The sequence below is a fragment of the Nelumbo lutea genome, chromosome 3 (genome assembly GCF_056320005.1).
Source record: "Nelumbo lutea isolate HS-2025 chromosome 3, American lotus-T2T, whole genome shotgun sequence".
In the NCBI taxonomy this organism is placed as follows: domain Eukaryota; kingdom Viridiplantae; phylum Streptophyta; class Magnoliopsida; order Proteales; family Nelumbonaceae; genus Nelumbo; species Nelumbo lutea.
Genome location: NC_142686.1, coordinates 17,814,435 through 17,837,282, shown reverse-complemented (window position 1 = coordinate 17,837,282; position 22,848 = coordinate 17,814,435). Strand labels below are relative to the sequence as shown.

At 37.8% G+C, this 22,848-nt stretch overlaps 1 protein-coding gene across 2 annotated transcripts in view; it reads left to right on the top strand.

Annotated features, from left to right (window-relative positions):
* The window catches only part of LOC148863291 (uncharacterized), a 45,352-nt gene that overhangs the window by 3,746 nt on the left and 18,758 nt on the right, over positions 1–22,848 (top strand). For both annotated transcript variants that reach the window (XM_088981620.1, XM_088981619.1), the window contains 5 exons: positions 243–375; positions 659–756; positions 3,471–3,515; positions 3,940–4,045; positions 17,657–17,783. In XM_088981620.1, the coding sequence (XP_088837746.1) occupies positions 243–375; positions 659–756; positions 3,471–3,515; positions 3,940–4,045; positions 17,657–17,783 (509 nt within the window). The remainder of the gene's footprint in view (positions 1–242; positions 376–658; positions 757–3,470; positions 3,516–3,939; positions 4,046–17,656; positions 17,784–22,848) is intronic.

The window sequence follows — 22,848 nt, the reverse complement described above, 5'->3', positions numbered from 1 at the left end:
CTGATGTCTGGATCATAAACAAAAACTGTACAAGTAGAATTTCCACCTTTTTTTCTCTTATACATAAGGAGCTACTCTATTTATGAGAGAATTGCCAAGACCCTTGTTAGGTGAGTGGTGAAGGTCCTGCCCAACTTAACCTGTAACCCACCAAATAAAAGAATGATTTGGTCTATGTAAGTACTTGTGTGTGTTGTGTTGTTAACATTCACTGGATTTTGATAATTGCTTCTTGTGTGAAGTTTCAAGGTTTCAACTGGGAAAGCTGGAGAAGGAAGTGGTATGCGGAGCTAGCTCCTAAGGCTGCCGATTTGTCTCATTGTGGGATAACAGCAGTCTGGCTTCCACCACCAACAGAATCTGTTGCTCCTCAAGGTGTGGTCTACAGCTTCAAATATCTTTGGAGGAAAAAGGAGTTTCCTTCAATTATTTGTCCATTTTCTTCCATCCTTTTATGGTGGTGCAAAACACATTATGAAGATTGATGAATTTATTCTATGGTTTCTCCTAATCTACATCTTGAGACTACTCTTTAACAAGTATAGTAGAATTTATTGTTACTGATACTTTATGTACTTATGCAAATTTACTGAGTTTTGAAGTTAAGAGTAGGGTCATTATGAGTCCAACTATCTTAAACATTTTGAGCACCATGCAGGTTATATGCCTTCTGATCTCTACAACTTGAACTCAGCTTATGGTTCAGTGGAGGAGCTAAAACATTGTATAGAGGAAATGCATGCTCAAGATCTTCTGGTAAGGTGGTGAGCGTTGGTTCAGCATGTTGTATGGAATTGAGGTGGTTAATTTGTTGGAATTGGAGCTGAAATTTCAGAACTTCATTCTTTCCCCTAAAAATATTAATGATGTTCCTTCTAAAACTAACATAAGTTTCAACTAAGAATAGGAACATAAATTAAATTATCCAAGCTTATCTGTTTAGTTATTTATGTTTTCAGGTATTAGGAATCAATTATAAGTGAATTTAATGACTCTATCCACTGAAAATACATCACATGGAATCAATCTGCATGACTGGTTTAAGGTAGGGGAAACCATTCTTGGTCTAGCCCAGCCTGCAAATTTTTGGGTTGGGCTTGGGTCTAGGCCTGGGACCAACACTTCAGGCCCGGTATAGCCCACAAATATTATGTACTAAACGTTATATATAGAAACATATTTTATTTTATATAAAAAATTTATATTATGCATGTTCATGTGTCAACAAATGGTGTTACACTCGCTATGAGTCAACTCACATATAAGTGTTGTCCTAGGCAAGGCCTTATATAGATGAAGGCAAGCCCTTCATTTGAAATTCTTGTGCAATGCGGGACTTGGGACAACACTCAATTAGAATGAAGGCTTTACCTTCTGTTGAGAATGTTTATTTGAATGGGTATTATTGTCTTTTACATATTTTTGTATTTGGGCATACTTATAATTTTTCAACAAGAAATAAATTCAATTTTGAGGAAGTGAACAATAACACACCACTCTTCTTCGTTGGTAATGTCTTCTGTGGCTTGCTCTATGCAACCTCATATTAGATCATAGCTGCATACTCCAATACATTGCCAAGGATGTTTGGGACAAAGTTATTGCTACCTATTCCCAAATAAGAAATATAGGGAGAATATATCAACTTCAGAGAGAGGCTTGCAGTATGATAGGACAAAGTTATTGCTACCTATGATGCTATATTGTGACAATCAGGCAGCAATTAACATTGCCCACAACCCAGTTCAGCATGATAGGACAAAGCATATAGATGTGGATAGACACTTTAGAAGGGAAAGAGTGACATCCGGAAAAGTTGGCTTGCCATATGTTGCATCTGACTTGCAACTTGCTGTTGTTCTTACAAAAGGAGTTGCAAAAAGCAAGCTGGAACATGATCTATGCAAGTTGGGAATGTGTGACATTTATTCCCAGCTTGAGGGGGAGTGTTGAGTTTTGGGCTGATATAACATGTTTTTTATTTACATAGCATAGTTAAGGAGTTATTGGGCCTTAGGCCCATTAGTTCATGTTTTAAGTGAAGAGTGTTTTTAGGTTCTCACGAGTAGCTAACTTACTAAGGGCATACTTGTCTTTGTACTCTCTTTTATTTATGAGTATATAATCTAATGAAAGGGGCGGCCAGATCTAATTCTAAGCTTCTCCCATTCTCTTCTATGTCTCATCTCTCTCTTTCTTAGCTGAAACCTTTTGTCCTTTTTCTTTCTTATTTCTTTTACAGTTTTTATATCAAAACAGGTTGTCCAAACCTTTCTACTAAAGGAATAGACAAGGCAACCCAAGCCAAGCCTAGGAATTACAATGGGCCTAGTTTGGGCCTGTACAATATTTTTTTTCATGTATTATACATCATATAATTTAAAATTTTATAAGTAATTAAATTTTTACATTTTGGTGCTATAGGCCCAATGCCTGGCCTGGGCTTATATTTTAGACCCGGGGTCTGGGCTGGGCTGGACCTAGGCGGCTAGGCCTGAGCTATAAGCCTTACCATAGGTGCTAAGCCCAGCCTGGCCTGGTCCATGATCACCACTAGTTTAAGGGTTTAAAGCTGGCAGCTTAATAAGGCTTCTATAGCTACAGACTTTTCAATTACATACAGATTACTTCTAATAAAAGAAAGAAAATTATTCTGAGACCACATAATTTTTGTAGCATTTTCTGATTGTGTGGAGTTTAGATATAATTTTTATTTATGCTTTCTATAAGACTAACAATGTTTCTGGCACCTCTTCTATGAACAAATTTATAGGTTAACTATTTGAGGTTGATAAAACTTCTATTTCTGTAACTGACAGAATACTGTTAGTTATGATGGTAAGAACACTATCTATTGTATTGGACATTGGGTTTTTTTCTGCAATTTTTGGAGATTTGTGCATTATACCAATTGCTTTTCTATGGATGGAGTTTGATGGGCTAATATTTGTACTTTCTTTCATCCTCTCCTGAGAGACTTCATCACTTTTTATCTGTATTTAGTTCAACTCAGCCTTAACCCCAACTATTTGGGATTGACTACATTAATCATGTCCTCTCATTGTGCTCCATCAAGTACAATTGTTTTATAAATAAAAGCCGATAACAAGTATTATCATCTAGTTTCCTAGAAGGTACAGACCCAGATCAAACCTTTTCAAGGAAAGGATAACCACAATACTGCAATTGCATAACAACATCAAAGATACAGTATCAAAAACTGAGATATCTCTAAAAGATACTACAGGTTCTGTTAATCAGTTATCAAATTATACGTATGAATTGTTTCTTTACTGGATATTGCACAATTTCATCAAGGAAGATACATTGCATTTTCAACCATAAGTTAAAAGTTTATTATATACCTGTCGGTTTTCCTATTGACAGTTAATTTCTATCCTTAGATTTGCTAATGGTAGATAGATTTTCATGATTAATTTTTGGGAATTAAAAATTTTATGTTCCTACAGGCCCTAGGAGATGTTGTTTTAAACCACCGATGCGCACATAAGCAGGTGAGCAAATGTTTCCTTTGATTTCATTATTGAACTCTTAACTTTATGAGTACCATGATGATGATAAAATATGTATGACTTTGGTAAACATGATTTTAATGTTTGTTGTCATGTCACCATTTATAAATTATGTAGAAATTATCTCCCAGACTTGTTTGCAGCTAATTTCTTTCATGGATGTTTCAAAGCTGAATGGCCTTGCACTTGAATGTGTGCACTGTGTTGTCAGTTTCATGACACACTTGTGCAGAAAAGTATGGCCATACAACTTTGTTGTCATGCTTTCTCAAATAATTTGTTGCATTGGCTAACTTGCTCATGGAAGCTATGGTAGTTTAAGGTGTTATTGGGATGCACCTGACAAATAAGTCATTATCCATTAGCCACTTGAGTCACACACATTTAACTAATTGACTGATTTCAGGGGCCAAATGGGGTGTGGAATATTTTTGGTGGCAAGCTTGCATGGGGACCTGAAGCAATTGTTTGTGATGATCCAAACTTCCAGGGCTGTGGGAATCCTTCAAGTGGTACGGAAGTTCTATATTTGCCAATATTGCGGTCTATTTGTTTTTGGTACAAAAACTATCAAAAAGGGAATATGTATATGGCCAAACATTAAGTTCTTTTTTCTTTTCTGTTGACGGATCAGGAATCTTTATCAAGTAATATACAAACAATAACAGTAGCAAGGGCCGGGTCAACAGTCCTAAGTGCCATCCACACAAGATGCATATTGATCCCCTCAAGTCTACCCAGGAAGGGCAGAATCCCTAATACAACTCGACCTAATTTGCTCCTTTCTTGCAAGATAGCCTGTTAGAGCATCCAATAATCTCCATCTGAATTAAGTTTCTAGAGGTCTAATATTATGTTCTTAATTCAATTAAGTCGACTCTACCTTATTTGACAGAACTATAGAAAAAACATGAAAAAAAGGACCATGCAACACTTATGGCTATGCTGTCAATCTGATTAAGACAATTCTACTTTATTTGACAAAAAAAAAAGGAAAAATAGTCTATGCAACAATTAGGTCTCTACGTACCATACTTTAACTTGGATGATATGCGAAAAGAACTTCTAATTTGAAACTACTTTGGTCATATGTTCTAAAGTTATAACTAATGTCTTGGATGGTACTGCAATATATTTTATGCAGTTTTTTCCATGTGGACTCTGATCTCCAACCACCAAGAAAGTTAGGTTTGTCCTTTATAATTAGAAACATGAACATATTTACACTAAAAAAAATCAAAGATCAAGTATAGGGTTAAAACAGGCTGAGCCAAAGGCTTTAAAAAACCTTGGAAAATAAGCAGACAAATATGTGCAAATTTAATGGCTTTGTGTGAAAATAAAATAAATTTAGTTTTTGTTGAGAATAAGAAAATTTAGGGGATGATTTTGAATTCAAGAGACAAAATAGGGTTGAAAGGTGTGGCTTGGCCATATAGAAGGGCCAGGATTTTTGGACAGATTCCAAATATATTTCTAGCTTGGTCCGAAACCCAGCCCACAAATTTCCAGGTCTGGCCTGGAATATGCATATATTCATATCTTATATATATATCTCTGTGTGTGTGTGTATTATATTGTATTATAGAAATATTATAATATGCTACAAAGAATATAGATTATATATGTCATACAATATAAAATATTATACACACTAAATATAAATAGGTAGTAAGCCTGGCCCAAGCCCGGGTTATGCCCCTTATAATAGGTAGTAAGCCTGGCCCATGCTGGTCCACGATCACCCCTACTAGTTAGCATTTTAAGGTTATGGCCATTAGAACTTAAGGTTGAAGGCATAGGCTACCTATTTCAAGTTTACGTATAAATTAGCAGTTTGAGTTTCCTCTCCCACCCCTAACCTGAATCCATTGGTGTTAATTTGTCATAATTAGAGGTGTAACTTGGGCTGGGCTGGGCTTGGTCGAGGTCAATTAGTCAATCCAATCCCTGCCTAACCTTAGAATATATAACCCTAACCTAAATCGGGTTACTTGACTTTCATAATTGGATTGATTTGGGTCAGGTTAGCCCAATGTTTGCATGACAAAGACCTGCCAATGATGATTGCTTTTTCTGTTTTCCATTTCATTAAAATTTTTCTTTTATGGATGATGTAGGACAATGTAGGTTTCCCACATTTTATTAAAACAGTATCTCCCCTCAAAGTAGCCTTTTGGTTATGGATAGCCACTCTTGGAAAGTGTTTAACAGAAAACATGCTTGCAAGAAGAGGTATGATGGTGGAGCCAAGCAGATATGTTATGATTTATCAAAAAAAAAAAAAACCAAGCAGATGTGTTATGTGTGGAGAAGTCAAAGAAGAAGCAGATCATTTATTCATCCATTAAGTTTGTAAGGATTCTTTGTACAAAAGTTTTAGGTTTATTTGATGTAGAATTTTGTTTTTCAAAAGATTTGAATGAGTTGTTATGGTGCTGGCATTTGAAGGGTCTCTCCAGAAAAGGAAAAATACTATGGGGAGTGTTACCAGCAGCAATAATCTGGTCAATATGGACAGACAGAAACAGAAGACTTTATGAAAACAAATACAACATAGAAAATACAGTAATGAAAAGTTTATGGGGTAGAATATACTCATGGGCAGCAGTAAACAAGCAGTTAAAGGGCAAGATGTAATCAGCATACAGAACTGAGTTGTTAGCCCTTATATGATACTTTACCTTTTATCATAAAAAAGGACAAGGTAAGTGCCCACCAAAGAATGGGCTTTATGGAATAGAGGAGGGGATTTAAGTGATTAAAGATGAAGAAAATGGATGGGCAGCTTTCTGTTCATCAAAGAATGAGTAAGAAATTGAAAGGAGAATTCTTTCTGTTAGGGTGAACAACAAAGATAAAGATCACTTAAAAGAAGAGATAAGAGAGAGACTGAGAGGGGGGAAGAGATAAAAATTCCTGGCAACAACCAGAATTTACTATAGCAAAGTTTATTTCTTCAAATTATTAACTTGGATGTCCCTTTACAGATTCCAATTTGGAATAGGTGATTCCAAAGTGATCTTGTGCTGTCTTAGAGTTGTCGAGTGGGACTATAATCAGTCCTAGATATAATATATAGAATAAAAAAAAAATATCTGAGAATTAGAGAAGGAGAAAACAAAGAGAAGAAGTCAAAGAATATGGGTGATCAGTTTGACTGTCGCCCCCTCACTGCTATTTATGTTAGCAATTAAATAAAGGGGAAAAACCTGAATTGCCCCTACTATTTACAAAAGAAATAAATAACTACTAACAGAAAATAGCTGTCGACGGAAACTAAACATTAAACATAATAAATTAATAAAACAGGTGGGGACCACACTAATGATCTCTACACTCCCCATCAAGTTGGGAATAGATGTTTGTCATTCCCAACTTGCATAAGTCAGTCTCGAGCTTTGTCTTTGGAACTGCCTTGGTGAAGAGATCTTCAAGTTGCATACTGGAGGTGATATAAGAAAGGCACACTTCTTGTGAAGCAACTCTCTCTTTGATAAAGTGTTGGTCCATTTCAATATGTTTAGTTCTGTCATGCTGTACCGATTTATGGGCTATGTTAATAGCAGCCTGATTATCACAATACAACATTAGAGGCTTCTCATAAGTGATACCTAACTCATCAAATAGGGATTTCAACCATAATACTTCAGCCACACCATTTGCCATTGACCTATATTCAGCTTCAACACTGGAACGAGTGATGACATTTCGTTTCTTACTCCTCCAAGAGACAAGATTGCCCCTACAAAGGCACAATACCCAGAGGTAGACCTCCTATCATCAACGCATCCAGCCCAATCAACATCTGTGTAAATTTCTATTTACATGTGACCATTATTTTTGAATAGTATACCTTTGTTCGGACATCTTTTCAAATATGCCAGTATCCTCTCAACTACAAGTAGGTGAGTAGTTCTAGGAGAATGCATATATTGGCTAACAACACTAACTGCACAATTGATGTCTGGTCATGTGAGACATAGATAAAGAAGTTTTCCAATTAACCATTGGAACATGACTTTCTTTAGGGGGCGGTTAGTTTTCTAGATCTTTTTGGGCCTCCTAGAGTGGGCGATTCACTCTTCTCTCTATTGGGAAATGCTGGGAGGAGAGAGATTTCTCTCCGATTAGGGTTTTCTTTTCCCCGGAAGGGTTTGTTCCTGTGTGTGTGGATTTAAATTGTTCTTGGGGGCTCTCAACCTTTTTCTTTCGGACTGTTGAACTGTTTGAAGCAAGATGGAGAGTTGGAGTACTGAGCTGAAATCCATCGGTACCATGGGACTTGGAGTTGGAGGTGGTAGTGATATTTTTGGGTTTGGAATCATTACTATAGTAAAATTTGATGGTACAAACTATTTAGAATGGGTACAATCAGCCAAGATGGCCATTGGTGCCCACGGGAAATTAGGGTATATCACTAGGGAGGAGAGGAAACTAGATATAGATTCCTCTCAATGGGTATAGGAGAATTACATGATGATGTCTTGGCTGTGTAATTCTATGCTACCTCATATTGGCAAAAATTTTCTATGGGCTAATACTGAAAAAGAGATTTGGGATGGAGTGACTAAAACCTATTCTCAGAAACAGAATGTAGCCATAGCCTATCAGTTAAGGAATCAGGTGATTAGTATAAAACATGGAGATAAACCCCTTGCCATGTATTTCTCCATGCTGAAAACCCTTTGGCAGGAGATAGATCACTTAGAAACTGTGGTGTGGGAAAGTGTAAATGATGCAACAACCTATTAGAAATTGGTAGAGAAAAATAGGGGTTTTGAGTTCTTTGTAGGGCTGAATCCTGAATTCGACATTGTTAGGCAGCCTGGGATTGACCAATTGGCTATGTTTAGTACAACCAAACCTAAGCCAAATGGAGACAAGGGGAGCAATGAGACTAGGAGAGAGGATAAGAAGGACTTGGTGTGTGATTACTGTAAGAAGCCTAAGCATACCAGAGATACTTGTTGGAAGATCCATCCACATCTTATGCCAGCTTGGATCAAGAACAAGAAGGGAAATGCAAATGTGGCCACTACAGGAGATTCTTCGACCCCTCTTTCCCAAACTGATTGAGAATCCATTGCAGTAGCAGCAACAAGAACAGAACTGGAGAGGTTTGAACAATTTATGAGTAAGAAAGATATAACTAATTCTAGCCTTTTAGATGGAAAACAGAGTGCAGGAGCCAACCACACAACCTATTTTGCTCATACAGGTAGTTCATATGCAGCTGCAAATCTTGCATCCACTTTAGGTAAGGAGGGACCTCCATGGATTATAGACTCAGGAGCATCTGAGCACATGACTAATTTTCCAATCCTTTTCAGTTCTTATTAGTTGTGCTCTAGTAGAGACAGTGTCAATACAGCAGATGGTTCCCATATTCCAATTGCTTGGAAAGGGACAGTTAGAGTGACTGATGATATTACTTTATCTTCTATCCTACATGTCCCTAGATTTCATACCAACATATTTTCTGTTAGTTCTTTGACAAAAAAATTGAATTGTTCAGTGACTTTCCTTCTTGGTAATTGTGTTTGTTGTGTTTGGCCTTGGGGAAGACGATTGGTAGAGGTCGTATGGTAGATGGTCTTTACATGCTGGAGAATAAAGCTTGTCTTGCGGCTATTGAGTCTAAGAGTCTGTCTAATAAGAGTCAAGTCCTGTTATGGCATAGTCGTTTGGGTTATTTATCTTTTTGAGTCATTGAAAGTTTTGTTACCATATTTATTTAAATCAATGTCAGTGTCAGATTTCACATGTCAAACTTGTCAGTTGAGCAAACATTGTGGAAATCACTTTACTTCAAGAAATAATAAATATAATTTTCCTTTCCATTGTTTATTTTGATGTTTGGGGCCCTTCTACTTTAACATCCGAGTCTAGCTATAGATATTTCATTACACTTATTGATGACTACTCCCAATATACATGGGTGTACCCTATGCGGTCCAGAGATGAAGTACCAAAAATCATCAAAGATTTCCAACGCCTGATATTCACTCAGTTTCAAATGGAAATCCAAATTTTTCAGTCAGACAATGCCAAAGAATATTTCCATAGTGATTTCACGGAGTTTTTTTTTCTTCGCGCGAATCCATACACCATAGCTCTTGCGCTAGAACCCCCCAACAAAATGGTGTTGCTGAAAGAAAGAATCGTCACCTCCTTGAAGTTCTTCCTAAACGTTTCTGGTTGGATGCTGTGTTGTGTGTTGCCTATCTCATCAACCATATGCCATCTCGCTTGTTAGGGTACAAGGCCCCCCATCAACTTTTTTTTCCCAAGACTTCCCTCTTCTCTATTCCTATCCGTGTGTTTGGTTGTTTTTGTTTCGTCCAGGACCTTTCTCCTACTCGTGGAAAACTTGATCCTCATACCATTCCTTGTGTCTTCTTGGGTTATCCTTCTTCCCAAAAGGACTATCGATGCTTTGACCCCGTTTTCAAGAAGTACTATGTCTCTATGGATGTGTCTTTCTTTGAAAGTAATCATTTTTTTCCTGGTTTCTCCTCAGGGGGAGAGTAAGGTGGAGGAGAAACCAGTTCAGGTTGTTCTCCCTCCTTTGCTTGACCCTCCTCCATTTCGTGTTTTTTGTCGTCGCAAGAGCCAACTAAATTCAAGAGCTATGGAGCAACTTGAAACTGTACCGCCAACATCATCGGATTCACCGGGGACAGATCATATCGAACCATGTACTATCATTCCTATTGATGTTCCTGATCCTCTTGCCATAGATATTGCATTTGGTGATGGCCTTGACATTCCCATTGTGAAAAAGGAGTTAGGTCTTGTACCACCAAGTATCCTATTACCCACTTTGTTACCTATGAGAACATCTCACCCTCCTTTCGTGCTTTCATTTCTTCCATTGACAGTGTCCCTATCCCTAAAAATGTGGCAGAAGCTCTCTTAGTACCTGAATGGACAGATGCAATGAAAGAAAAGATAAATGCCCTATATAAATATGGTACGTGGGAGTTAGTGGATCTTCATGAGGGTAAGGAACTGGTAGGGTGCAAGTGGGTGTTTACAGTGAAGCACAAGGATGATGGCACGATAGAAAGGTACAACGCTAGGTTGGTGGCAAAAGGGTTTACCTAGGTATATGGTGTAGGTTATGCAGAGACTTGTGGGAAGGTTACTGTATTTATGCAGAGAGTGTGGTGGCTAGGTCTAGTGCTGAAGTTGAATATAGAGCAATGTCCCATGGGGTGGCTGAAGGCATGTGGATAAAGAATCTGTTGAACGAACTGGGTTTTCCTATTGATGGCACTATGCCCTTGTATTGTGATAACAAGGCTTCCATCAATATTGCAGCCAACCCTGTTTTTCATATAGAACTAATCATATAGAGGTCGACAAACACTTCATTAGAGAGAAAATTGTTAATGAGGAAGTGTGCACCCCATATGTGAGTTCCAAAGAGCAATGTGCAAATATATTTACAAAAGGCTTACATCACTCGCGACACAATGATTTGTGTGACAAGTTGGGCATGATTGACATCTACGTCCCAACTTGAGGGGGAGTGCTGAAATAACTTAGTTTATTTTAAGTTTAGTGCCGCAGGGGCACCTTTGTAATTTTCCCTTTATTTTTTATGTATGGTCGCCCTAGTATAAATACTAAACAAACTAGCGCTGCTAGTTGACTTTTCCTCTCTCAATTCTGTTTCTCTTTTCTCTCTTCTCTCTTCTCCTTCTTCTCTTCTCCCTGTTCTAGAATCATACCATCTCAGCACCAAGAAAACAAGGTCCAAGGGTTTGAACAAAACAAGTACATCCAAATGTCTTAAGGGGGATAGTGAACAACTTTTCATTAGGATATAAGAGGGTAAATGGAACTTTCATGTCTAGAACCCGTGAAGGAACTCGGTTGATGAGGTATACAGCTATATGAATGGCATCTCCCCAGAATTGTATAGGCACATTGGAGCTGAACATAATGCTTCTACTTACCTCCAATATGTGTCTATTCTTTCTCTTAGCAACCCAATTTTGCTGAGGAGTATGAGGACAAGTACTCTGATGAATAATCTCATGGTCAAGGAAATATGAGGTTAAGGGTTTTGCAAAGTACTCTTTTGCATTATCAAATCTGGTGATTTTGATTTTAATCCCGAACTGGGTCAAAATCATCTAATGAAAGTTTTGGGCTAAGGTGGGAACCTTATCTCGAGGATGCATAAGGTAAACCCATGAGAAATGAGTATAGTCATCGACAAACAACAAGAAATATCTGTACCCCCCCCCCCCCTAGCAGTAATGTGATAAGGTCCCCAAACATCAGTATGCACAATTTCAAAATGAATGCTACTTCTTTTATTATTCAAGGGATAAGTTGTTCTACAATGCTTTGCAAGCTCACAACTTTCACATTTCAATACAGACATCTGAACTGACTAAAACAAACTAGAAAGTAAACTTTTCAAAGACTTAAAAGATAAATGACCTAACCAGTTATGCCAAAGCATAACCTGACCCATAGACTGAGAAACAAAGGATCTCCCAACTTCACTACCTTCCCCATGTGAGCTCCCTCCAAGCAAGTAGATTCCATTCGTCTCATGGCCAATCCCAATCACCTTTGTCTCCAAACCCAAAAAAAAAACATCGATCAGGAAAGATTGTCTCTGAACAATTATGGGTTTTAGTAATATTACTGTCAGAAAGCAAGTTAGTAGTAAGTTGAGGGACATGTAAAATTGAAAACAAAGAAATGGCATTGGACGATTTGATGTCTCCCTTGCCAGGAATAGGAACAAGAGAGCCATCAGTAATAGACACTTTGTCTTTGCCTGAGGATAAGTGGTAGGTAGCAAACTCTGAGGATAAGTTAGTCTTGTGATCAGATGCACTTGAGTCTATTATTCAACAAGATTCGGTGTTACCTAGGGCTGATGTATGATAAGCTAAGGCTCGTGTACCTGAATGAGCAAATGTTGAAGTGGGAGCAGCAAATGTTGTGACTAATGACTGAGATAATGATGCTGAATTGCCAACTTCACTTTCCAACTGAGTCAAAGCAACCCAGACAGTAGCTAAGGTGTCTAGGGATGTAGCTCTTGTGCTCGACGAGGGTGCTCCATCAATAGTAATAGCCATATTAGCATTCCCCTTTTTGTTGTTGAGCTTTGCTGGAACTAGATGTGGATATAACTTCCAACATGTGTCTTTAGTATGCTTTGGTTTTTTGCAATGTTCAATACTAGCTCTCTCTTATCTTCCTTCTTCATATCCCTCTCCTTATCACCCCCAAACTTCGGCTTGATTGTTGCCAAGGCTGACTCAAAAGGTTGATGCTGCAGCATAACTTTCCTCCTAATTTCTTCACTGTGCACTAAGGCATAGGCTTGTGATAAGGTCACACTTTCTCTCGTGAGAAGCTGTTGTCTCATAATATCATACTCAGAATTCAGGCCAGCTAAGAATTCAAACACCCTATTAGTTTCCACTTGCTTCCTGTAAGTTTGTGCATCCTTTTGACTTTCCCAGTCAATTGCCTCTAGGTGATCAATTTCATGCCGCAGTGATTTCAAGGGTGAGAAGTAAACTGAGACTGGCTTCTCTCCTTGTTTAAGATTGTTTACTTTACATTTCAGCTCATAGGCCCTAGAAACATTAAGAGGTTGGGAATAGGTTTCTTTCATGATGTCCCAAATTTCCTTAGTTGTTTTTTCCCACAAGTAATTTCGGCTGATGTGGGGCTGCATGGAGTTACACAGCCATGTCATAACCAAATAGTTCTCCTAAACCCATTTGGCATAGGTTGGGTTCTCCTTAGTCGGTTTCTTCACATCCCCCATCAAATAGTTCAGTTTTCCTCTACCCCCAATAGCCATCATGACTGATTGAGCCCATCCAAGTATATTAAACCGTCAAACTTGACAGTGGTAGTCTAAAAAGTGTTCTCAGACATGTTACCTGAACTTCCAGCCCCTAGAACACCTTCCCCTTGGCTCTTAAACTCCATTCTTTGTCAAGATAAAGGTAAAAAAACACCTCTTTTAGCACTGGGACTAGGTAATTACACCCAGAATTTGTTAACAGCCGAACCTACTTTGCCCTTTTAGGTCAGCAATCCACCCAGAAATAATAGAACAGCTCTGTTGTTCTTCCAGAAAACTAAATACCTTGGTCTGCAAATCTGTAACTGATTTAACTGATGCCCTAGAATTGGTGACAGTCAAAGGTTTAGTGTTTTAATGCTAGAACTGGTCATAGGTCAAGAAAAACCCCAAAGATTCAGGAGAGAAGGGAGATCTCTCAGCCGCACCTCTTAGAATAACCAAAAAGGTTCTTTTAATAGATCAATCTAAAAAGAACTCGACTTCAGAAAAAACTCTGGCCGCCACCTTCAAAACCAAGTCTGAACCCTAATTTTGAAAGTTCTTCCCTTCTTCTGACTCTTCCTGATTGCCGGACACTCTCCAAGGCTCTATGGCCTCTTGAGTAGTAGCCGCACACTGCCAACAACCCCCAATAATCAGCTGATGGTCTTGTTTTGCTGAAAACTTCCAACCCAAGGAAGTTCTCATGTAGTCAGCCTGATTGGACTGACATGAGAAGCCCTAGGTTGGCTCTGATTCCAAGTTGTCGAGTGGGACTGTAATCAGTCCTAGATATAATATATAGAATCAAGAAAAAAGATCTGAGAATTAGAGAAGGAGGAGAAGAGAAGGAGAAAGCGAAGAGAAGAAGTCAAAGAATATGGGTGATCAGTTTGACTGTCGCCCCCTTACTGCTATTTATATTAACAATTAAATAAAGGGGAAAAACCTGAATTGCCCCTACTGTTTACAAAAAATATAAATAAATACTAACAGAAAATAACTGTTGACTGAAACTAAACAGAAAGACTAAACATTAAACATAATAAACTAATAAAACAGATGGGGACCACACTAATGATCTCTACACTTAGAAATGATAGCCCGGTTACATGGCAGTTCAGAATAGTTATGAGAAAGGATAAATCTTGGGGAAAGGACATTTTATCAAGTGTTTTCAGTCGGTGCTTAGGGCTCTCAACACAGGGGGTGAAAAAAAAGCAGCTCTTTTGGGGTACAAATGGACTTCTTGATGTAAACCTAATTAGTTTACAAAGTTTTTGTATTATCTGGCCTGTTTTGGTGTGCTAGGCACTGGTTGTATACACTTTTCTCACAATCTATAAAATTTAATATGTTATCCATAAAAAAAAGTTACCCATAAGGACACTTCAATAAGAACTTTAACTCCTAGACAACTCTAGTAACTTTTTTTTATCAGCAAAGAAGAATTTTATTAATTAAGTGAACAAGATATAGAATTACAGAATTACAGTAAAGCAAAAAAAGACGGTCATTGCCCTACAGAATATTACAATAAAGCCCAAAATAATTGCTTCCTGTAGACCCTCTGTTTGGCTAATGAGTCGACCATCCCATTTGCAGTCCTCCTAATCCATGTAAAAGATGCATTTAGCTCCCTTGCAAGGCTTTCAATCTTCCTTATGGAATGTCTGTAAATCCATGGAACATTATCTCTGTTGGTAATCCAAGAAATCACCAGTTTAGAATCACCTTCAATCTTCAAGTTTTTTAAATCAAGGCCTGCTTAGCAAGTTTTTTAAATCACCTACCCCTAACGGGCCTGAATATATTGCCACCACTTTGCTTGAGGAATCTCTAAACACACCACCAATGCCTGCCAATCCTGGATTTCCCATAGAGCTTCCAACAAAATTCAGCTTGATTTTTTTATTAGCTGGGGGTTCCATTCCATTACCTTTCCTTCTTCCTAGATTGTGCCACTTCATTCCACGCCCTAATTATGTCAACCATTGAGAAGATTTACAAAAGTTCTGGTGATTTTACCCAGTTTGCAACTCTTATCTTTATGGTTTCAACAATTTCTTGTTTTGATTGATACTTCTCATTGAAGATTCATGCATTCCTTTCCTCCCATACCATGCAATTATGTGAATTAATTTAAATAGCAAGTCCAAAAGTTACCACAAATAATAATATTGAAACAACAACATATTTATAGAAAGCATAACCCTATTCTTAAGACACCTGCAACTACAATATTAATTAAAAAAAAATGCTCAAACAATATCAATATCCTATGACATAAAAATTATGAAATTGGTCTAGAAATGGAAAAAATAAAACGATTTGTTTCTCCATGAATTCTTTCCTTGCTTCAGTATCTGCAGAAATGGATCATTATTACGGCTATGTATATCCATCCATCTATATATGGAAAATAGGTGTCTACTCAGATCAATTAGGAAAGTTTCCTAAACAACCCTACCTATTTGTCCTGCAAAATTCTAACTCTCCATCAAATAGAGAACCCTCTGGATTGTCCCTTTTGCACAATCCTGGTATGCATGGCCTCATAGATGTTTTACCTGACTATTAGTGGTTATCCAAACATTTAATTATTTTATTCAAAAGGGTAGGGAGAGGAACATGGTGACTTCTATTGAGCCCCAAAGAAAGTCTCCAAGCTTAATTGGGTCATTTAAATTTTAACTAAATGACCGATTAACAAACATGCTCCCAATTTATTCCTTTACACTGTTTTTGGTTGCAAGGAAATGAGATAAAAGAAAAATAAGAAAGAGAAAAAGGAAAGAAAAGAAAGATGCCCATTGTTAGTGTCGACTAAATAAGGGTAGAATAATCATTTGAGTTTTATTAATATGGTGATGTGTCTTTTAGTTAGTGCTGATGTGTCCCCACTTAAATAGGGGTATAAAAGACATTTGCTATTTATTTTAGTAAACTATATATCCTGGCCGACCTAAGAGAGAATGTGAACTATTTTATTCTCTTCTTTTGGGTTCGAACAGGTTTCTTCTTCTTCTATTTCTCCTTCTTTTCTTCTCTCCCTCTCTCTCTTCTTCTTTACATCAAGTTCAGATCTGAAACTGACGAATATAAATCATCACACCCATTGTTTTTCTTTGCCTTCCCTTATCATCTAAACCAAGCCATTTTTTTTTATTGGTAGGAGAGTTACCTTCTTTTAAATTTTTGTTTCCCTATTCTATTTTCTTTGCAACTAAACACATTGTTAGCGATGGCATGAATTAAGCACCTTGTAGGCCACATGTCCAAACCCTCCTCTCGTAAGTGGGTTGACTAATTTGCATACTGATCAAATTTCTTAAATGAGTTCAGCAGAGATTTTTTGGAGGTGCTGGAATGTGATTCTGTCTGTATCTACGATTAGTTTTTTTTTTTTTCTAAGGTGTTACCTTAGCATCTTGTTATGGATGTAATCAGACTCTTATTTTTTATAAATTATATTTTTCTTTTGCTATCAAAAAATTTCTAAGTATGTAATTTCTCGATTTCTTCTAAAGAACAATTCTGCACCATATACAACTGAATTGTAAAGTGACCTTCTATTTAAGTTATTCTCTCAAAATGAATATTGTAGCAGCTTTTTCCTTCTAAGTTCAAATAAACTAGGACTAGGAGTTTGGGAAGTCTATACTAATAAAAGTTTTCCTTTCTCAAATAGGAAAGATTTAGAAGCCCCCTTCTCCAGCGCACAAAGAGATAGCTAAAACAATTTTAACTGCATAAATCCGCAGTTGATCAAAAGAGCACTAATCTGTTTTGACCTCACCCTGAAGATTTAGCATGTACATCTGCAGTGCTGGCAGCAGATGTACACATTAAATCCTCAGTTCATAAACTTTCCTATCTGCTCTGCACATTATACCCAGAACTTTCATTCCAAATGATCATAATTTCATAAACCATCCTATCTGTTGTGCACATTATACTTTTACTTCCACTGCTGATGTAAGATTCAAATTATAGAAATGATATGGGCAGCTATCTTCTGTATCTGACTTCCAATAATGAACTCCCAGAAGTCTATATCCCCCACTTCATCTGGAGCTCCTTTTTGGCCCTCATGCATAAACACTCAGAAGCCACCAAGCTTCCAAATTATCATGCAAGATTGTGCCCTTTGATTAAAGTCTTGTTTAGAAGGAAAATATTACAAATTTTATAACCAAAAGCCAATAAGATTTCTTGCCAGCTACTGACCTTGATAATTGGATTTTGATTTCACTTGATTACCTTTGTACCTATCTGTCTGCAGGTGATATATTTCATGCAGCACCCAACATCGACCATTCCCAAGATTTTGTGCGAAAAGATATCAAGGAGTGGCTAAATTGGCTTCGTAATAGCGTTGGTTTTGATGGATGGCGCCTTGATTTTGTGAGGTAAGGGGTTCCTATTCTTTTTCTATTCTTTAATTTTTTTGGTTTCTTTACTCTATCCTTGGTACTGCACAAAGGGCACAACTTTTCATTTTCTTATTAAATCTCCACTTTTTTTTTTTTTTCTAAACCAGTAGAGGCAGTTAAAAATGCATTATAAAGAAACAGAAGTCCCAAATACAAGACTTTCTTAGTGGTCTTAACTGGTTGATTAATGCGAGTATTAAATACTTAACTATTTTACTAAAGATATAAAAAATAACAATATGAGCAGGGATTGAAATTTTGCAATGCATTGGAGTGTATAGACCAATACATATCTGGTGACCCTCCAATACACCCCTACAGTAAGTGTTTTGGGGTTTGACCTGTTTCAGGGGGTAGACAGGCCTTATACCGACCCCCCTGAACAGGTTTGAAAAAAAACTAAAAATAAAATAAAAGCGGGCAGTGATACAGGCTGATACGCCCCATCCAGCGTATCATATGATATTTAGAACCTTGATAAGAGAACTACAACAAAAAACAAGCAAGACCATCAACAATGGCTTGCACCCTAGACCACACAATTCCCCCAGTATAGTGACAGCAAAGAGAACCCCCAAAATATCAAACCTAATCTGGAAACTGTAACCCAGTAGAACTCAGTCTTGCCTATACTACTCATTACTCTATCATCTATAGAATTGGCTGCCCACTCCATCAAACCCAGGAGAAGGCATGTCTTGGCCCCTTGAGAAATGAAACAACTGTGCTCTGAAGGAGTTCATACACCAATATATCTTGAATACACAAATAATATAGATCCTCCATAATTACTGCTGACCTTTCTATGTTATAGAGAATTCCATCAACATTAAGCTTAACTGTTCCAAGGGATGGTGGAAATGAAGTCACTTCAGAAATTTGTCCTATAGTCAGTTAAGTAGCTACATGAAGCCAACTCACCACATTATCAATAGTGATATCTTGAAACTTTTCCCTCATCCAAATCCATTATCAATAGTGATATCTTGAAACTTTTCCCTCATCCAAATCCATTATCAATAGTGATATCTTGAAACTTTTCCCTCATCCAAATCCATTATCAATAGTGATATCTTGAAACTTTTCCCTCATCCAAATCCAAAAGTTCCTTAAAATAAGTATCCGATTCCTTCATTTATGTAGAATCTTATTTGCAAGCATGCTAGTCTCCATCTGTGTTGCTCTGATGTGTAGGGATGGTGGAAATGCTAGTCTCATGTTACAGTAAGCTTTGCATGTGTAATCTAATATGTAACAAACATCATGTAACATACTCTTTTAACCTTTAGCTACATATTCCTTTACCATACTAAGTCCTCATTCATTTTCTAGGAAGTTGTTTACCCAGGTAAAATGCACTTACCTATGTTCTTTTGTCGGGAAAATGTTAGCTGGGTAAATGAGACAGCTTCCCAAAGGATCCCTAACTTCTATGTGCTGGCAGGGGTATTTTAATCACACAATAGTTTGGACAACTTTCCTCCTCCATGAGTAAGTGATTTACCCACCCGGGATAAGGGTAAAACTTACCTAAGAAAGTTCACTTTTCTTGGGCCCTACACATCCCTGCAAAAGAACGTGGGGAAGTTGGTCAACTTCCACATTGACCAACATTCCCCCTCGCCCAACATATTGGCAAACAAACAGGCCCTAAGACATAGCCTACACAAATCCCATATCCATGCCCTGGTTGTATTATGTTGATAGATGTAGACATATTTGTGTATCATAAGTGCCTACATTCTTAAATTCTCTTCTTATTGTCCATATTTGAAAGTGATTCTTTTTTATGATTGTCCTTGAGATCATAGTAAATCCACATTTTCTGCACAACTTTAGCCTTCATGTTAACCTTTTATTGCCAATCTAATCTGAGAAATCCATCTTAACTTATTCTATGTGATCTATATTAAAAATGATTACGTGTCCATCCATCACGAATTCTGAAATAGTTCCCATTTATTATGATTCGGCCTGCCCTTGAGTTTTGCTAGTCTGATAACAGTCAAGAAGAGAGAAGAAGAAAGAAGAAAGAAATAGAGAGAAAGGAGGAGAAAAGGAGAGAAGAAAAGTCTACTTCAAATGAGAGAAAAATTACCTCTCCCATTCGACCAGATATGTTTTATATTACTAACATAATGGAAAATACACATGTGCCCCTATTTAAGTTAGGGACATTAGTTCTAACATAATATTACACATCAACAACCTCAACATAAGTATAAATACAGAAATACCCCTACATACTCGACACTAACACTCCCCCTCAAGCTAGTGAGTATATATCATATAATCCCAGCTTGTTACATATGTAGTCCACTCTTCCCCGACTCAATCCTTTAGTAAATAAGTCTGCCCACTGGTTCCCTGTGTTAACATATGCAGTGTCTATCACTCCACTCAGCACCTTCTCTCTCACAAAGTGACAGTCAACTAGGGTTGTTCACAGGTCGGGTTGGGTCGGTTTACTGATATTTTTTCAACCGACCCGACCTGGTCGGGTTACTTGAAGTTGAAACCGAAACCGATCCTGTGTTAAGAAAAACCGACCTGGTCGGTTTGAGTCGGGTTGGGTCGGTTTCGGCTCTAAGTTCAACCATGGTAATAAATTGGTAGATTGGAGAAAGAAGACTGAAATTTGATGTAAAAAAGGACACCTAATTCTATTACAGAAAGAAGACTGAAATTGGTAGGGGGCGGACCAAGTTAGAATAGAAGCTATCAAGAAAATAGAAAGTCAAACCGTATTAGAGAAAGAAGACTGAAATTTGTATATTTCAAGAAACCTTCTAATCTAAGTAAAAAAGGACACCTAATTCTAATTGTAATCGGTTGCCTATTTGGTGTAAAAGACCATAAAAACTAGGATCCTTTGATTATTTTCTTTAAACTTCTCCAAAAAAATTCATTGTCTAGTTGTCTTACAATACCTGCCATTAATGTCATTCCTAACTACAAGACTAGAAATTAAGTTAGGTTGTAACTAGGATAGAGACAACTTAGTTAAGTAGGAACTAAGTAGGTTGTAAATACTAACTAGGAACTAACTACTAACTACTAAGTCGGCTTTGGTTCGGGTCAGTTTTGGTTTAACATATGAAAACCGAAACTAACCCAAACCATCGGTTTGTGATTTTTTACAACTCAAAGCCAACCGGTGCTGAAGAAAACCCGGTCGATTCGGGTTGGGTCAGTCTGGGTTGATTGGTTTGGTCGGGTTGGGTCTTCTTATGAACAGCCCTACAATCAACCTCTATGTGCTTGGTTCTTTCATGAAACACCGGATTTGAAGAAATATGAATTGCAGCCTGATCGTCACAGTAAAGCTACATTGGATTGTTAACATTGTATCCTATCTCTTGTAGAAGGCTCCTTAGCCACACTAATTCACAAGTGGTATGTGCCATAGCTCTATATTTTGCCTTTGCACTGCTTCTCACCATGATTGTTTGCTTCTTACTTTTCCATGTCACCAGATTACACCCAAGAAAAGTGCAATAACCTGTGGTAGATCTCCTATCAGAAATAGAACCGGCCCAATCAACATCAGTATATCCTTATATTTCAAGTTTTCCCCCACTTTTGTATACCAAACCACGACTAGAAGCCCTTTTTAAATACCTCATAATTCTTAGAACCGCATCCCAATGAGGACCCAGAGGTTTCTGCATGAACTGACTTACCACACTAACCGCAAATGAAATATCTGGCCGAGTAATGGTTAGGTAGTTCAGTTTACCTACAAGTGTTCTTCAAACACTTCACCCATATCACTACTCAACTTAGTATTTGTTTCCATAGGTGTTTCGGCTGGTTTAACACCTAACAAACCTGTTTCCTCTAGCAAATCAAGCACATATTTCCTCTGACACAAATTAATACCACGTTTAGACCTTGCTACTTCTATCCCCATGAAATATTTCAATTTACCAAGGTTCTTTGTTTGAAAGTGTTCCTGCAAAAAAGTCTTCAACCTGTCAATGCCCATTTTATCATTCTCGTTAATAACAATATCATCTACATACACCACCAATAGGATTTTTCCTACCTGAGAGTCACGATTGAAGACTGTATGATCAACTTGGCACTGTTTCATACCAAACTTCTTTACCACCTCACTGAACCTACCAAACCATGCTCGAGGAGATTATTTAAGCCCATAAATAGCCTTCTTTAGTTTGCACACCTTACCATCCTCCCCTGAGCAACAAACCCCGGTGGTTGCTCCATATAGACCTCCTCGAGCAAATCACCATGCAAGAAAGCATTCCTGATATCAAGCTGATAAAGGGACCAATCATACATAACAGCAAGAGAGATCACAACACGAACCGAACCTATCTTAGCAACTGGGGAGAAGGTCTCTGTGTAGTCAATACCATAGGTTTGGAAGTACCCTTTTGCAACCAATCTGGCTTTCAGTCGCTCTACACTACCATCAGGTAAATACTTAACAATATAAACCCACTGACAACCGACAGCCTGCTTCCCAGGAGGAATAGTGGTGAGGTCCCAAGTATGATTATGAGTTAGAGCTGAGAGTTCTTCTTCCATTGCACGACACCATCCTAGAGAGGCAAGGGCTTAATGGACATTCTTAGGGACAACAACAGAGGATAACAAAGAGAAAACTAGTGATGGAAAGCGGAAAGGTGAGTGAGTGAAACATAATTAGAAATAGGATGAAGGGTAAAAGTGCATTTACCTTTCCGTAAGGCAATGGGAAGATCAAGATCAGATACCGGGTTTGGGGCTGGTGTGGGGACAACTGTCGGATCTGTCGACATTGATGGAGCTGGAGGAGGAACAGCCGGTACATGTGGGTGATGTGTATAGACTTGATGGATAGGTGGTCGTTCAACAAGTGGTGGCACTGGAGGCAAGGACTTCGTCATAGCTGGAACAAGAGGAACAAAATCTGTAACTGGAAGAGGAAGAGGAGGTGATAAGAAGAAACATCACTGGACCCTAAGAAAAACATAGACTCAAAAAAGGTAACACCAGCACACACAAAAGAACATCGAGAACTAGAATGATAACA